This window comes from Thermobia domestica, chromosome 15 (assembly GCF_964235325.1).
Source record: "Thermobia domestica chromosome 15, izTheDome1.hap1.1, whole genome shotgun sequence".
Classification (NCBI taxonomy): Eukaryota; Metazoa; Arthropoda; class Insecta; order Zygentoma; family Lepismatidae; genus Thermobia; species Thermobia domestica.
In genome coordinates, this window is record NC_137468.1 from 108,966,514 (window position 1) to 108,985,649 (window position 19,136).

Consider the following 19,136-nt stretch of genomic DNA (forward strand, 5'->3'; position numbering starts at 1 on the left):
TGAAAACGCTTATTTCGTTACGGGAGGTGAATCAATTATTAGCGTGAGTAGGCCTACACTTCGCAAACAAATTTGGACTTTTTTGATGAACAATTATGGAAGTGAGTTATTTGGGGAGATCATCTGGTGAGCAAATTAAGTATATCTGGTTTCTGGAAGACTATCTGAAAGAACAAGGAATATCTAAAAAATCATGATCTATGACCATGTAGAGCATTTTTGTTTGCGTGCCTCTTAGTAAGATGTTCAAAAGCTGAGAATGGGGTTCGATTTAAAGAGGGCCGTACCCAAGATTGGTTTGAGGAGGGTAAAGGCCATATTTAGAATATTTTGAGGAGGGTATAGACCATATTTAGGATATTTTCATAGGTGCATCACTGTATTTTATTTAAACCAGTAACTACAATAAAGGAAACTAACAGTGTCATAGCAGCATTAGGCTGGGATAACAAGTATTTGTGCTAATCTTGATGTTATTTTCGGACTATGAGAACATGAGCAATTTTGAAATATAAACCAAGAATATTCCAATATCGCACAGTGTGTTTTTCTACGGACGCCATCTCGATGGAGAACAATGTTACAAGTGTGGGTTTCCAAACTGCAATGTTAGAATTGAATCAATCGTTTGAGCTATACAGATATAGTCTTGAATAGTAGAGAAAATTCTGTGTGGAACTCTCTTGCTTCATATGTGTATGAAAGAGTGGATAGTTTTATGACTCTAATCCAAGGAAAATGAGACAGACGGACAGCTAAATGCTGATACTTGTTTTTCTTACAAGTGTTACAGATTTGATCTGAAGAGTCTGCATTAATACTAAGCTTCTTTCTCGCTCCCCCTGGCCTATCGCATTCTTCAGTTAGTGCGTAGTCTCACCCATTCTACTTCCATCTTTAATTCCATCTTTTTAATATTGCTGTTACAGCACTTAATTTCTTCTGCTCTCCTTCATTATATATTTTGTCTGATAATTTACCTTTCTCTCTATGTCCACATTTCGAAAGTTTCCAATTAGATTTCATTATCTGTTCCTGCAGACTCGGATTTCCCAATAGGCCTACTAAGCCCGGGTCTAGGAACTAAACGTTCTGAGATGCGCACGGACAAAAATTGTATAAGAAACCGCCAGAGTGATCATAGTTTAGTTTTATATCCTTATTGTCGAAGGATAGGAGAATGTATTAACAACTTTTGATCAAGATATCTTGCAAATCAAATGAGTAACATTGCATTTTCTTAGATGATCGCGTGTGAAAGTGAACATGATTTAAAGCATAAATTGAAAGCATGTAGAAAACCGTCGCCATTCTACATTTCAGACGCGAAAAATCAATGAATACGTTAGTTGGAAATTGATTCTATTTTGAATTGGAACTCCAAAAAGTTCACCACGTAATACAATCACAAACACTAGAGGTGAACACGTTTAAAGTTTCTGTGATTGCTTTTCACGGCGAATAGCAGCAGTCTTAGCGTTCTCTTTTGTATTAAATGCATGTGCGGTTAATTGTGACTAGGTGCTGCGTTAAAGCCTGACGGACCCGCTCAGTTCGGCGCCACCGTTTCAGCTCGGCGCTTATGTTAATCAAATGGGATGTGTGCCCTTGTACATAAAATTTTCGCCGAACTGAGCTGGCGCCGAAACGGTGTTGTCGAAACGTAGCGGCCTCAAAGCCTGATGGCTTGAATAGGTTTGAACCCTAGGCATTTTTGGGTTTTAGTCCTTTTTTTTATTTTAAACCGGGTTTTATTTTTATTGATATATGATATTGTAATTGAATAATCATGTCTGTGGTACTTCTTACGATTTTTATGAATATCACGGTGTTATAAAAATAACACTGCAGTATAATCAGAGAGAACAGTTGTCCTTGTACATTGATAACACTGTGTGTCCAGGCTTGTCGTTGGTAAACCTTGTCGTCAGTGACTCAAAATTAGATGTGTCCAGGTTTGTCGGGGTCGACCACGACAAGCTTGGACACCCCAGGAATGTGTCCAGGCTTGTCGTCGACCAACCTTGTCGTCAGCGACCCAAAATGAGATGCGTCCAGGCTTGTCGGGATCGACCACGACAAGCTTGGACACCTCAGGAATTCGTTCGAGTCTGGCGCAAGAGGATAAATTGAGAAGCGTCCAAGCTTGTCGTCGTCCAACCTTGTCTGCGTCCCATTTTGGATACTTCATAATACAAAATTATGAAAGAATTTTATTTCCATCTTAAGACTGCTTGCGTACGTTTCACGTCTTTTCATAATTTATTTTGCTGTAATAAATTCGCATTCGGATTTGACAGTCAATATCTCATACAAGTTGATAAAATTATGTATGTACCGTATCCTGAATGAGCTTCTGGATGGCAACCATTATTTTAGGCGGTTGAATCCATGTGTTATTAGTCTTCATTAAGCAAAGACGGGAAAGTGATAAAAACAATGCTAGAATTCCATAGATATGTTCGTCGCCAGAAAATTAGACACGCATGGATCTGCACGAGAGAACAGGAGATAAAGAGGGAGAGAGAGACAGAGCGGGTATGAGAAAGGAAAAGAGGAAGATGTGTTATGGTGTTACACTGCACAGTTTTAATATTTAACTTTCTATCTTATTTTCTCTTCTCTCTTGAGTTCGTTTTCCCCTCATTATTTCCTAATTATTACTATGAAATAAGTTCATGTAACTACCAGGTACAGTTACTACTCAAACACTGAACGAATTATCTTCAAGAATTATTACGTTCCGCAGGATACTCAACTGGTTTCTTCCAGGTTCCACAACAAAGAATTCCTCTTTTGTTGATTCAGAGAGAACCATTAGTTTCATCTCTGGATGCTGTATAACCGACCACAGCCATGACATTGATATATATCCACAGTATAGGTGAAGCCCATTCATCTGAATATATTTGATGAACTGTTCAAAGACTTAAGTTCACTACCATATATCATATTTAAACTCTGTACTTTTGAATTAGTCAAAATGGTAAATATTACTGAATTCTAACTTCCAACATTACGAAATTCTGACTACTCTGTGAATTTTTATCCATGGTTTCTAATTTTGGAAAAGATACATGAATGTTGGTGAAAGTCGAATGAATATCTAATCAAATGTCGCAAAATTAAAAGTAGTGTGTTTGTAACTGTTAGGAGTACGTGTGTCACTGCTAGGAAAAGAAAGTTGATATTTAAGAGAGTATTTTTTACGTATACAATACATAAATATAGCTACAAACAATTCGTTCCAGCAGAACTATCAATTATTATCGGTAAAGAACAGCATACTTTTTACCGTCATAAAAGTTCGTTTTTGTTGATTTTCTTGGAAACTACGCATCAGAATATATCCGTAAGTATGTTCGTTTTAAGCTCGACGTGACTACCAACTGTATGTGCCTTATCTTAGGACAATATTTTAGTAAAATACAAAATAAAGTTTACGAGTTATCATAATTTTCGGATTATCTCATTAACCATCTTGCTAGTATCATAATGAACTTCAAAAAGGTATCCTTCCGTATCAGTCTCACCTTACAAGGTGGCGTAGTTTTCGATCATCATCAAATTTTAGGTTTACAAAATAATTTGTTTTTCTCAATTTTCTCGAGAACTACGCATAAAACTTTTATAATATCGCGTATCATTGTATTCTACTCAGTGACATCCACCGCTTGGTATGTCTGATTTAGGGATGGCCAAAATTTTCCGGATTCAGAAATTTCACTTTCCGGATTTCGGAAAAATTCGAAATTTGGGAGAATTCCGGATTTTTTCTGAGATCCGGAAATTTTCCGAATTTTGGAATTTTCCGATTTTACTTTTCGGATTCCATCTGGAATTGGCCATCAGTAGTCTGATCTTTGAACATTTTATTCTCGTTAAACGTTAATAATATTGTAGAATTTAAACAAATGTTCTCATTCTGTTATCCTACTAATAATTTCACAGTGTTTCTTTCTTTCACTTTCACTAACATTAAGGTATATGTTATTTAATACTTACTTGCACTATGGAATCTTTAACTGAGTTCAGTAACCCTTTATCTACTTCAGATGGCAAAGTATCATCTACAAGAATGTTAGGGCCTGTAGCATCTGGTCCAAATGCCCAAATAGATCTAGCAGCCAACAAATCCCAATCGTATTTCGTTTGAAAGAATTCTCCTAATCTCTTCCTGTAACGGAAATATGAATATAGTTCTTATGTTTACTACAATTTGCTGTTTGGATATTTTCAATACAATTCAATAATAATACATAATTTCTTGTTAAGACCGTACTTATTCATTTCCAGAATTAATGTTTCGGAATCTCTTTCGTTGAATACGACTACTTTCCTCTGTTTATTTATGAGCTATAAATACGTTATTTTAAAATAAAAAATATCAAAGCCATTTAAAAAAATATTTGTATTACTACTCACCTGTTCCACGTAATTTGAACCACTTCATTTTCAATATCTTCTGCCAATCCTTTCTCCAGAGGTTCAGCAATCATTGTTATTTTGTTCTTCTTGTTAGGTGTTTCGGCGAAACATTTTAATGATGAGGTTTCAACAACAGTTTCACAGAAAGCCACCACAGGGTCTGCTACTTTTATATCTATAATAATAATAATAATAATAATAATAATAATAATAATAATAATAATAATAATAATAATAATAATAATAATAATAATATACACTATGTGATTAAAAGTATCCGGACACCCTCCAAAACATACTAGGTTTTTCATATTAGGTGCATTGTGCTGCCACAAGTACTCATTATCAGCGACCTTTGTAGTCATTATACATCGTGAGAAAGCAGAATGGGGCGCTCCGCGGAAATCACGGACTTCGAACGTGGTCAGGTGATTGAGTGTCACTTGTGTCAGAAGTCTGTACGCGAGATTTCCACACTCCTAAACATCCCTAGGTCCACTGTGTCTGATGTGATAGTGAAGTGGAAGCTTGAAGGGAGCCGTACTACACAAAAGCGTACAGGCCGACCTCGTCTGTTGACTGACAGAGACCGCCGACAGTTGAAGAGGGTCGTAAAGTGTAATAGGCAGACATCTATCCAGACCATCACACAGGAATTCTAAACTCCATCAGGATCCACTCCAAGTACTATGACAGTTAGGCGTGAGGTGAGAAAACTTGTATTTCATGGTCGAGCGGCTGCTCATAAGCCATACATCACGCAGGTAAATGCCTCGCTAGGTGTAAGGAGCGTAAACATTGGACGACTGAACAGTGGAAAAACGTTGTGTGGAGTGACGAATCACGGTACACAATGTGGCGATCCGATGGCAGGGTGTGGGTATGGCGAATGCCCGGTGAACGTCATCTGTCAGCGTGTGTAGTGCTAACAGTGAAATTCGGAGGAGGTGGTGTTATGGTGTGGTCGTGTTTTTCTTGGAGGGGACTTGCACCCCTTGTTGTTTTGCGTGGCACTCTCACAGCACAGGCCTACATTGATGTTTTAAGCACCTTCTTGCTTCCCACTGTTGAAGAGCAATTCGGATAGCGATCGAGCACGGCCTGTGGTGGAGTGGTTACACGACCATAACATCCCTGTAATGGACTGGCCTGCAGAGTCCTGACTTGAATCCTATAGAACACCTTTGGGATGTTTTGGAACGCCAACTTCGTACCAGGCCTCACCGACCTACATCGATACCTCTCCTCAGTTCAGCACTCCGTGAAGAATGGCCTGCCATTCGCCAAGAAACCTTCCACCACCTGATTGAAGGTGTGCCTGCGAGAGTGGAAGCTGTCATCAAGCCTAAGGGTGGGCCAACACCATATTAAATTCCAGCAGCACCGATGGAGGGAGCCACGAACTTGTAAGTCATTTTCAGCCAGGTGTCTGGATACTTTTGATTACATTGTGTATATGGGAAAGATTATATTTTAATTTGTAAGCTATGAAGTTTTAACTTTAATGGAAATTCTACTGGAACAAAGTTTATGCTGCTAACATCAGAAAACTAGTTAAAACAACAATACTCTTTACCAGAAGCATCCAGTAACGCACAATTTTTGCAAAGTTTCGGAGTGTTACTCGCTCCTTCATCAGTGCCTATTCGCTGCTAAACCAATGATATGCTGAAGATTTCTCTCAATTAATTAATTCTAACAGCCATTAGCGCGAAAACGCTACGTAATCATGACGACCATTTGAGTACGTAAATAATCTTCGCAAGTACTGAATGCTTGAGAAAAGGAGTTCTTTTTCTTTCTAAATTGTTAATATGCATCCCACAGTTTCAATGAGTAATTATGAGAAAACCACTTATTCTTGTAAGTTTGTGGAAGTGTAGCATCCTTCTTCAACGCGGAGACTACACGAAATGTGGATCTACACTTTAAGATGAAATTCGCACCACTGTAATGCGTTCAATGTCCTCCCAATCAAACTCGAAATATCGTGTACCAAAGGCATACGCGCTACCCACTAGACGAGTGAGGAGAGCTACTACTTAATCCTATTCCGTTCTCTAATTTTTCATTCAACATAATGTATTTAGAAGATTATATGTATAAGATTACATATACAAATCAATTCTATATATGTAATTTTATTTCTTTCTACTTCAATTTGACGCTCTTTCACAGACACATCATATTGTAGAATTATATTCACAAACAATGCAATCCTGTATTCTCTTTACTGATTCTTATTTAACCGTAAGTAAAATAAATAATAATAATAATAATAATAATAATAATAATAATAATAATAATAATAATAATAATAATAATAATAATAATAATAATAATAATAAATAATTGCAAAAATACAGTTATTTAAAAATTCGGATAAAATATTGGGGTTTCGCATAAAAACTCAATACTGAGCTCTGTGAATATTAGTAATGTTTGCAACGATTTTGAACGTAATTGTGTACGAAATTTATTCCATTTAGACTAATGCTGTTCTAAGTTGCCAGAAAGTAAGTAAAGTTAATTCTCCTGACTCCAAATGATTTGAGTACTTAACTTGGTTAAGGATATTTTGGTATTCAAAAGCAATCAAATTCTTTTTACAATCGTGCAGTGCAGTCGCAAATTTTCACAAGCATATTTTGGACATTTTCGAATGAATTACAAATTGAAACAATATCCTGTTTCAATAATAAAGAGTAACATAACTAACCACTCAAAGTATTAGATTAGTAACAATCCGATTGCGTTGTGTCCATCTGTTTAATAGATCTAAGAATGACTCAGTGTACCACAATGAAAAAGTACAATTGTTTTTATCAGCAAACAATTTTGTGAAGTTCAATGCAGTGAAAAATTACCATTTTTTAAGTAATTCAAAATACAACACGATAATAATAATGTTAAAAAGCCTGAGATACTGCTTTTTCATCTACAATAAGGAACATTTTGATATTACTGTATTCGTAGCGTTTATTTAAACCGCCTAACATATAATTTGCCACATCTGTTTCCCTCATTATCATGACATCCTACTACAAGTTTTCATAATCTAAGAAAGAAAAAAAAATACGATTAAGCAAATAATTTAAGGTTATTATTATCCAAATGAGATTGTGATGAAGATTTTGCTCACACATTGTAAGTATCCATTTATTTAGTTGCGAAGATAAATTTATTTAGGAACAGCAGTTTCTTCATCAACCAAAATAAAAAATTAAAATCTCCCATTATACTAAAAAAAAAAAAAAAAAAAAAAAAAAAGTACCGAATTAACTAACTTCCTTGTAACTTAGTTGGTAACCTATGATTTAGAGAAGCCAGGTCTTTCTTCATTCCATTCACTTTCTTTTCTTTCCAACTAAAGTTAGTAAGTGCATGTTTAAATGCGAAAACGAAATTATGTTATCTAGTTCCTCCTCCCTGTGTGTCTCTGAGCACATCTAAACAAGTAACAACTATGAGTAACATGTAGCTTATATTCTAAAATCTCGATATACGAGTTATTTTCATACAAATGAATGCGCATACGGCAAAAGGAAAGCCTGCTCCTGTCCCTGAAGTTATATATTATTGGATGTAGATCCCAAACTTGAAACACTGAGGACAACTGTTTTTTAAAGAACAAAGTTCGAAGCGATATTAGTTACGAGAATAATTACCTATTTCTGAGTACATTTTCCTCAAATCATGCATAACACAGTCTAAGTATAATTCTCCTGTTCCCAAAACCACATGTTCGCCGGACTCTTCAACTCTCGTGGCTAGAAGTGGATATGACTTATTCACTTTTCTTAGACCATCCAACATCTTCGGTAACTCAGATGGATTTACAGGTTCCACTAGAAAGAAGAGAATAACAGAATTAGAAACGTGAGAGAAAAAAAAGAAAAGAAAAAACAGTTGTAGCTATCGACTAATTTCTAAAAAATACCAGGTGTTTCCAAAATAACTCCCACTTGAAACACGTAGAAATATTTGCACTTTATGTTGTTAGTTACATATGATGCTCAGATCCCTAAGGCGTTGTTATTATTATTATTATTATTATTATTATTATTATTATTATTATTATTATTATTATTATTATTATTATTATTATTATTACCTGACCAGGATAGCAGTGCGGTTTTGGGAGGATGGAGCTGCTGTTGTGTTTACATCAGTTTCTTGGAAGGGCGGTGAGACAGGGGAGCGGAGAGTTTCACTCTGCAGTGTATCCAACGGTTTTTAAAAGTTGCAGTTTGGATGTTAAATATAGCTAATCTCTTTCCGCTTAATAAAGAACGTCGTAAGTTATGTGGTTGTAGTGAACCATTCCTGCAGTAATACAGATGTATTGTGAATAGTGATATATGAATGAAAAATACCAATTTAAGAACAACATAGCACAATTGACAATTTAGTGAGCTTCTACCGTGTATTATACAGATTGTATAAAAACTGATTACGTTTTATTCGATGTCATTATAAAACAGGAGCAGCCTGTAAAACGCTGCTCGTTAGTTTGTTCGCAAGTTAATTTGGAGGGTGTATTTTTGTTGTAGTTGTTCTTTTGCTTGTTACTTAAGACGTTCTGCAAATAACCAAATAACTTCAATAACTTTTGAAACGGTTTGTCTTAACTTGAGCCAGGGGCGGATCCAGGCTGAATGTTTGGGGGAGCAGTCGTTCAAAATTAAATCAAGGTAAGAGTGTATTGCAAAAAAGTAAAACAACTTTAGAAAAGGACAAGTAGCTATTGTCTGCAATTTCCAGAACAGAAATGGCCACCTGCAATTTCGAAGGTGGACATTTTTATTTATTTATTTATTTATTTATTTTATTTATTTATTTATTTTTTTCTTTTTTTAGCAAGAACGCCAATGTAAGTAATTTCTCGCAATTTATTGCTTTATTTGACTTCTGTAACGTAAAACAAAAAAGTAAGGCCCACCTATTTTAGGTTTTATTTTTCATTTATAATACAAAGGTGAAAATTCTTAGGTTTCATTTTTAAAGAAAAAAATCCTATTCTGGGGGGGGGGAATCGTCCCGATCGCCCCGCCCTCTGGATCTGCCCCTGACTTGAATATATGCGTGAAGTGGTTTATTACGAACAGGACAAAAAGAACTGTGATAGATTGATTACAAGTAATCCGGTTAGAAACACTGCTGCTTGAATTTTAGTTCCAAAACCAGCCGCTTGAACTCGTTCGCTGGTCAGGTATTATTATTATTATTATTATTATTATTATTATTATTATATTATTATTATTATTATTATTAATAATTATTAGTATTATTATTGCTTTGTTCCATTACAGGTTTTTGTTGTTCCAAATATTGACTGCATGAGGCGTTGTCCATTCGCGCAATATTAATGGAGTTTGGTGGTGCTGAAAAAGCGTTCTACCTGATGAAGTACGCAGAAACAGTGTGCTATGCAAGTGCAACGCTCATTTCGAACGGGATACAGCTAAGATAGCTTCCTCCAAGAAGTCGACAAAGAAATGGCACTAACAATTTGTTACAACTGGTTGTTTATGTCCACAGAAAAGAACCGGAAACCCAGCAGTCTCTAATGAAAGTGTTGAGCATGTATGAGAGCTCTTCCAATGGTCCTACAAAGTCCAAGTGCAGAACTTGTCGTGAGCTAGGAATTCTGTATCAGAGAGTTTGGAGGGTTGTACGAAAACACCCATTGTACTTCATCAACAGAAAAGGCTAACGATAAAGAACAATTTATGTTTGCCTCTCATTTTCAAGAATTAGGTGGTGTTTTCGATCCCATGAATTTTAGTAATGAAATCACATTCCACATCAATGTTAATCGACATAACTATCGAATTCGGGGAACAGAAAATTTACACATAGTCATTGAACATGAACAAAATTCTCAAAAACGGAATGTGTTTTATGCCGTGTTAAATCGGAGGCATATTTTATCTCGACATACTTCAGCTTTGTTGACGCCACAACTAAATGAGGGTTCAACCTATTGTCTGTTCCAACAGGATGGCGCATCACCTCACTATCACTATGCAGTTCATGTGTATCTCGATGAAGTGCTTCAAGAATGTTGGATCAAACGAATAGATCCTTCAGACAATGCTCTTCTGAAAGGGCCTCCAAGATCACCAGATTTAACCCCATTGGATTTTTTCTTGTCAGTTACAATAAAGACAGTGTTTATTGCCCCTCTTCCACGAGACCTTCATGAACTGTAAATGAGGTTTGAAGCCGCAGTTAGGTCACACCAAACATATTAACCAATCTGGCAAGAACTAGATTACCATATGGATGTTTGTCTCATTAACACGGCGCTCACATTGACTCCATGTAATGTTTTCATTCTATCACAAAAAAAAAAAAAAAAAAACCCTTAGGGATCCACGCATTATGTGACACACGCATATACACAAAAGAACAGGTAAAGTGGTTTCATTATAATAAAATTTTTAAAGTGACATTTACTTCAGAAATACTCTGTACAGTATACTACTGTGAGAGTCCAGGAAGTATTTTTCAAGGATATAAGCGAAGGAACAGTGATAAAAGATACACAACTTTCGATTTACTTTACTACATTAAACAACTTGCTACGAAAGTCAGTACAAAGGCTTAGCAGAGTTATGCATACTGACATTTATTTTATGCACAACAATGAAAACCTAGAGTGTGAAAAACTCTATAGGCTAAGGAATTCGCAAGTGCAACGCCACAGAAACAAAATCCCACCAACGATCTTATCCTGTGTTAATCCAATCCATCCAGAACCATTGTTATCATGTTCCCAACATCTTGCCTTACATATATATATTACCTTCCGCTCTCCTCGGCCTCCACAGGCATTTTTCTACCTCTTTTCCAACCAACATTATGCAACATGCGCGATTTCCCCCTACGAAAGCATTAACTTCCGCCCCATCTTCATGTAACCTATTCTTTTAAAAAAAAAATAAATAAATAGAATAAAATAACTCTTGTTGTATCAATTATGTAACATTATAGTTTGTTAATAAAGCTTCCTATAATTAAATTCCATCTCCTATTTAAAGATCCTTCATTAGATATTAAGAGCGGATTTTTTGTACGTATAAAATATGATTCAAACACCTATGCTTTATGTGGGCGACAGAGATATATATATTTTAGATAAGCCTGACATTACTTAATTTTTCTGTTTGGACCCTCTGGTGTGTTCTTTTATTCTTGTATTAAATTCGATAATTTCACTATCAGTACTATCACATTCGTACGTAATTTCATAGCTTTCAGACTAAGTTCAATACTCACCAAACAACTTGAAACGACCTTCACATAACCCCTACTTGTTTGCTAAAACACCCCATATTACCACCAAAGAAATGTCAGATCCCACGATATAACGCCTATCCTATACTCAAGATTAGTTTGACTTTCCCATATCACAATAAAAATTACACACATTCTACAATTCTGGATGATGTGATTCTTCGAAAGTCATTTGAATTCTTAAATATACCTATCATCCAGCATTCTAAGTCGGAGAAATCTCTATCTATTCTCTTGCAAATCGTATCAACAATAACTAATACTTACTTTTGCAAAGTAAAGATTCTTCAGTTCTCTGTCCTACAACTCGCTTAACAGTACATTTAAGAAAATTTTCCCCTCGAGTATTCTCAAAAGCCTCCCTCCAGACCCTCTAATATCCCCGAAAATCAGACTAAAAGACACATGACCAACTGGTCCGCGAATTACTCGTACTATCATGTCGATTCGTAATTTTCATTTATACTCGAGATTAGTTTGACTTTATCAAGTCACCACTATACATATCTCACCACTAGCCTTATTTTTATTAGTTAATAATTTATTATTTATTTATTTATTATTAACATTTTAAATATTTATACATTTCCAGTTTTTCATTCAATTATTTTACATACAATTATACGTCTATAAATTGCTCTCTTCCTTTATTGCTTCCCTTTCTTGTACTCTTGCCAACTAACCTGTTCCATTAATTCTGTCTTCCTATACTAAATACTCTACTTCCAATCTGGAAACATTATCACGTTACTCTGCATTAACTATGCCAACTGTATGTTTCACAGAGAAGGTAAAATACTGGGGATATGTTCGTCGATAAGAGCACAGGAGTGGGAAGGGATAATTACGGAAACAAAGAAATCAATACATGTAAAATAATTGAATGAGAAACAAGAATGGAAAAATATATAAATTAATTTTTAAAAAAATAAAAATATATTATGAAGCAATAAGAAAGCAATGATGGCACATAATACATAATGAAAATTGATTTCTTTGTTTTTAGTAAAGCTAAATAAACCACTTTAGAAAATATAAATGTTACCTGCTATTTTAATTACTGATTGTGTGTTGAACTTCAAAGGTCTGAATATATACAAGTCTTCATCGATACTTATGTCTGTTATTGTTGATGTTTTCACAATAGGTTGATCAATTCCTTCAATAAGGACCCAATTCCCCGCTGGAACTCGATTCACTTCAATTTTGTACCTTCAAATATAAATGCATAAATTAAAAATTTGTTATATACCCGCACAGCATAATATAGCCCCTATCACGTTACAAACTACAAATATAGTGCAAACTCTACACATTCTTTTAAAATTAAATCTGACTTATTGAGATATTTTATAAAAGACTTCATTAAAATAAGACTTACAAACACTGGTATAAGTTGAATTTCTACTTGAAGTGCATTCTTTGCCTCAGAAGATAACATCTTACGTGAGATGAAGTGTAACACGGTGTGATATACCCAGTCTGCTACGAGATAGTGATACCAGACACCAGTCCTACGTTCGTCTACAACCAGCAACGGACCCAGTTGTTACCATTTAAAAACATGTCCCACGCCATACACTTGCTGCCACTGGCCTGTACTGTTAACACTATACCCATTGTCTCATGGGGTTTCTCAAACATGTCCATTTTTTAAAACCAAATGAGTTTTTAAGTTCTGTAAATAATACTAAACATAATACAATTGTAGTGGAAGGGGCGAAAGTAGGATTAGTAGTAAAGCATTCACCTCTGGTCTAAGAAGTCCCTAGTTCGATCCCAGGTCTCGTAAGTTTTTGATGTGCAACACAATCATTCACTTCTATTTATCCTCTGGTTTAAACTAAAGATAATATAACCGTAGGACGTTAAACTCAAGATTTCATTTCAGAAACACAATTCTATATCAAAACGGTTGTAAAAATACACTTATTAATACACAATATACGGAGGTTCAGGTGTAATTAATGATACGGTTTGCATGGAAAAAGGCTGGCCTATCCCATTAAACTCTACCGTAACAATTTAAATGTACGAAGTATTGCTGGTTTGTGTGAAATTTACTCTCTCTCACCTAGCTTCATATATCCATAATCTTCCAACCGTCAGTACTCGAGAGTCTTCTTCATCCGCAAGCGTATAGTTTTCTCCCAGGACACGCACTTCTTGACCCGCATGAAGTGTACCACTTAACACGCGAGCCAGCACTTGGAAAAATGTACAATCCTCCGTTGGATACATTTTTGTGCTATGCACCATCAAGCGTCCCTGAAAGAAAATACAAAGCACACGTGATACGTAAGTTACTCCATGTAACTGCAAACACATTTTTCATGTAACTAGTTACGAAAAGCATAAGCTTTAAATATTAATCATCATCGATTTCAAGAAAATAAAAGGTACACAATTATGTCACCCGGAAACATATACAGGGTGTTTCCGAAACAACATCAAGAAACTTTGGGAAATGAATTCTCACACGATAACATGAATATATACATAGATCAACAGAGATATACAATATATACATAGATCAACAGAGATATACAAATGCGACCACCTAACATTGGTTGAAACGATAAAAATACAGTTATAAGTCGAAAACGAAATGAGAGCTGAAGGTCGGATAAAAGAACACATTTTGAGCCTAGATTCCATTAATGTTCCACTGAATATAGAATGCGTGGCAGTTTATAAATTCAAATTTTTTGTTTGTAGAAGACCTCATGAATTTCTTTTTATGGCTCGAAGCTAATTTTGTCGTCGGCTCTTTTCCATATCCACTGATGCATTAATGGAATCTAGTCCCAAAGCAACCACTATGTTCGTTTCTCCGATCTTCATCCGACATTTTGTTCTTTAACAATCATTCTTTGCTTCATTATTCCTCATTTTCGGCAGGCTATAGGTCTGAAATTACGCATCTGTGCATCCATGTTGGTATATAATTTACTTTATGTTATCGTGCGAAGATTCATTTCCCACGATTGTTTTATGTTGTTTCCAAATATCCTGTAAAATTATTAATCACGTGTTTGGAGTGCTTCTCGGAAGTTTCGAGAGACTTGGATTACTTCCACATATAATTAGTAAGGAAAAGGATTGTAGCTTGCTCAAGGGTTCATATATTTTTAAAATCATTTTCTGAGACTACAATGAAACTTTTTTTTTAATATTTAATATATTTGGATGTTTCTCTTAAAAACAGTTTAATTGCAATAAGGTAAAAAGATGTTTTCATTTTTTAAAGTAGGAATAACTCAAATTTGAAAAATATTTACAAATATTTTCGCTGCAAGACGTTTACAATTATTTTAAAAAGAGTATTATATTGTTGTTTACCTTCAGAAAAAGTGGATTCCAGCTCTTGTGAAGGATGAGGGACTGAAGAATTGTGAGGGAACTGAAAACACTAAATCAAAATGTAACAAACTTCTATAAGAAAGATAATAAAACTCGAAGATTCGGTGAGTTAGTCAACAACAACAATGGGATGATCTTCAAGAAAGCAAAGTAACAAGGTGAAAATATAATTGGAAACCGTTATTCCAATAAATTAGCAAAAGAGGAAATAAAATATGAAGTCCTGGGATATACGTTCGCAATGCATAAAACTGCAATAGTTGCGGTGTTCTTGAGGTCGTAAAAGAACAAAGAAAAACGATACAAACTAAACAATAATTTTTATTGGACTTGGCACTGTTACAATCACTTTACTTTCTATTAGACTGTTATAACTATTTTGCAATAAGGCTAAAGGGAACTCTAAAGAAAAGCTCTAAAGTCCAAAAAATGGAGCAACATTGATTTTACAGAGAACGAAAGCCTCTTACGGTAAATGAACCATATCATTTGGAGAGATGCTCACTGTTTACTGGTGTTTATTAGTGTAGATTCTCAGGTAAAATTGCTCGATTGGATTCTTATCGAATGTTCCTCACACTAGTTCTAGCCAATTTGGACTTGATGGTATGGTGGATCTTCCTGCTGGAAACTAAAGTAAATAAACTTCGCATGATGACAACGACCAGTGCAAGGTACAAGACATAAATCAATTACATATTTAGAAGGACTTGCAACTTCAAATTATACCACATGAACACATCCCATACTAGTATAGTGTCACTTCTAATTAGCTTTGTCTTTGTTATCTATAGTCTATGCCTTGTACGGCCTGCATCACATCCTAATTCCATCCAAAATAAATATTACTCATACTCATCGGATCACATCTTTATATTATTATTATTATTATTATTATTATTATTATTATTATTATTATTATTATTTATTTATTTATTTATTTATTTATTTATTTATTTATTTATTTAGCCAATTATTCAACGTACAACTCAAACGTTCTCAAGATTAAATGAAATCGATATATCTAGAGTTGGGGTGTTAGATGCATTATGGTGAGTCGTTTGCCACCATATTTTATAGAAAGAACAGAATGCTGTATTGATCTACTACTGTATATGGTACCTTCTGCATTGTACCTGGAGTAACTGAGCCATTTTCACTTATCTCATATGAGATGCCTGTGACCAGTGATTAACCACAGTCGGCCTCTATCTGTTCATGGTCTGTGAAGACGCCTTTAATGAGGTGTTCTCGGTACACCGTAGACTAACACGTGTTCGACATGATTGTGAAATATACAAGATGGCTGATTGAGGTTTGGCATTCATTCAGGTCTAATGTGATGGCAATACATATCATAACTTTAGGAATGTGCATGTAGCAAAATATAGGGTCAGAATATAGGTTATGATGAAGCGTTATCTATTCTAGAAATGGAACGCAAGGAAAAAGACATATTATTAAAATGCGCTCAACTATTTTGTATTAAGCTACTTCTATCTTCGATTGTATGAGATTAAAAATGAAAACTTGTTATTTAATTACCATTTTTCTCTGATAAAACTAATTGTAAACAAAAAATAAGTAAGACCCACAAAATATGCCATGTTCACTTAACATTATCATCTACTCCTATTTTATTAGAGATTTTCAAGCAAAGAGCTAAATCACGCCGGTTTGTTACATGCTGAAAGTACTAGAACTTTTGAATCTCGTGCCTGAGTCATCGCTTCAGTTTAGAAACTCATCATTCTTATTTCACTTGCAATAAGAACCTAGGTTATTTCGAATTAATCTGGCTAACGATTTGTTAACTATTGAAGACATTAGAGTGAAAATTATTCAGCAATGTCTAAGACAATTGCATCCACAGAAAATATTCCTTGTTTTTTCCAGAAACTTCATTACACTCGGATTGCACTTTTTATAAACTTGGATGGAATTGATTTATTATTATTTTGTGATTTGTATTTCCCGTAAAAAAAAAAAAAAAAAAAAAATCTTACAATTTACATAAATGTTGGCTAAATATTTACATTTGTAAACTTTCCTGTCTCACTTAGGATTTACTGTTGAGACGGAGTGTTGAGGATTTGAAAAGAGTTGATAACAGAATACTTTCAATCTATTTTCTAAAAAAAACTATTTTAAAATATATATAAAAAATAAATAAGACAGCTCAACAGCTCGTAATTTACATGAAACATTTTAAGTAACAATTTTGAGAATATGGAATTTATTCCTTATTTTGACAATGACTTATTTTTAGTAATTATGAGACCTCTAACCACTTTCTCAAACCTCTATAAGAAACCGACGATGGAAAACTACGTATGACAAACAGTCTTGTTCCCAAAAAAAAAAAGTCCATGCATCTCCTTTTTTAAAAATTCATATTCTTGCAACCATATGTAGTCAACTATAATGGTTTAGTTTGAAGAAAGATCTGAATTGGGTAAATAAGATCCACATTTACTTGATTTTATTCCGACAGGAGACTATAATTTAGGACTTCTCAAGGAGATAGATGAATTAAGTTTTTTGTACAAGATTGTACATAAATTGACAGTTCAATAACGTCCCACGATTATGCACTGAGGCTCGGGCAGGTGGTGACGATGAGATGAATGGTAATGGTGGAATGACGAAAGTGGAAGGAAACGAGAGAACTCAAGAAACCTCACTGACAACATTGTTCACTATAAAGTTCACTTGGTGGGAGCTGGGATCGAACCAGGGACCCCACGCGCCAGAAGTGGGTACTCTACCACTGAGCCACCATTGTCCCTATAAATTAAAAGTACGGATACAAACAGTAAGCTGAACATAAATCTTAAATGTCTTACTTCTGGATCACAATTACACATATCCTCAGCTAAATCAGATTCTAAAGGTCCTGTATAAATGTGTTCCACTTTAGTCTTGGCATTGTCAGCTGGTGAAGGTATATGCTGAATACACATATCTACAAAACCTGGAAAAATAAATTAAGAATTAATATCGTGTTCAAACGAAGCTTAATAATCGCTTCTTCAAGTTCAATTTATTTACCTTGGATGAATTACAAAGATACAAACATTAAGCCCAGTTCGTCTACACAAGATTACAAATTGGAGTATTTTTTTAATTGAATGTTTTATAGTGGAGGATGAGTACCAAAGACTAAAATTATCATTAATTAGTATATCTGTTCCTGACTTTCTCGTGTCCTACAATATTGTATCCTAATGTGAAAACAAAATTAATTAAAAGTAGCACAATTTATCCTTCTACATTTGTAAATTATTAATTGATATTTTTTGAAAAAATAGTCTCTGCTATTAACATTTGTAAATGTTTCATCGTAGAGTGACAATAGTATCAATTCATAGGAGTAGTAGTTGATAAAAGTCGTTTAATCCCAACATTGAGGATGAATTTTCAATAACCTGTTAAGAAACATTTCACCTTGAAAATCGTCTTCTCTGTTCTACGGAAACTTCTAGCTTGTTAATAAACTATATTTGTTTAATAATTGATAAAATGTTAATATATATAACGAAGTTAAATGATACAGTTGCTTGCTGTTATGGGGTAATGGAAGATCCTTTAATATACATCACTAGTAATACATCACTATTGTATTCAAAAATTACAGTATTCTTCATTACAAAGTTTAAACTTTTTTTCGGGAAATTTTTACATCCTATTTTTAATTTTTACACTCCGCCTTAGTCCATCTGCCATAGTTAAATGGTTCATACTGCCTTAGTGATCGAGTACTCACCTTACCTTAGAATCAATCTCACGCTATGTGGACCTGAAGTGAGCTGCATCGTATTTGTGTGTTTTTTCGAGATTATCTACTGCCTTCCCATTATTGCCATTCCATTGGACTCAACATTAATCTCGTCTGCTATGTTTGTTTAATTTTTATGTTCTGTTACAAGTAAATTGGTAGTAACCTCAAATACAATAGCAGATTAAATACTTGTTGCAACCTAGAAACACTTCAATAAATCCATGTAACTATTAAAGCGTTTAACTAAATATATGAAGATGGA

The 19,136-nt window shown here is 34.6% G+C and overlaps 1 protein-coding gene across 1 annotated transcript in view; it reads right to left on the reverse strand.

The window, feature by feature from the left end:
* The window catches only part of LOC145671196 (116 kDa U5 small nuclear ribonucleoprotein component), a 102,143-nt gene that overhangs the window by 31,987 nt on the left and 51,020 nt on the right, over window positions 1-19,136 (reverse strand). Inside the window, exons 10-15 of the mRNA XM_081740047.1 lie at window positions 17,940-18,067; window positions 13,805-13,998; window positions 12,776-12,942; window positions 8,097-8,276; window positions 4,426-4,603; window positions 4,006-4,177 (exon numbers count right to left, since the gene is read on the reverse strand). Of these exons, the coding sequence (XP_081596173.1) occupies window positions 4,006-4,177; window positions 4,426-4,603; window positions 8,097-8,276; window positions 12,776-12,942; window positions 13,805-13,998; window positions 17,940-18,067 (1,019 nt within the window). The remainder of the gene's footprint in view (window positions 1-4,005; window positions 4,178-4,425; window positions 4,604-8,096; window positions 8,277-12,775; window positions 12,943-13,804; window positions 13,999-17,939; window positions 18,068-19,136) is intronic.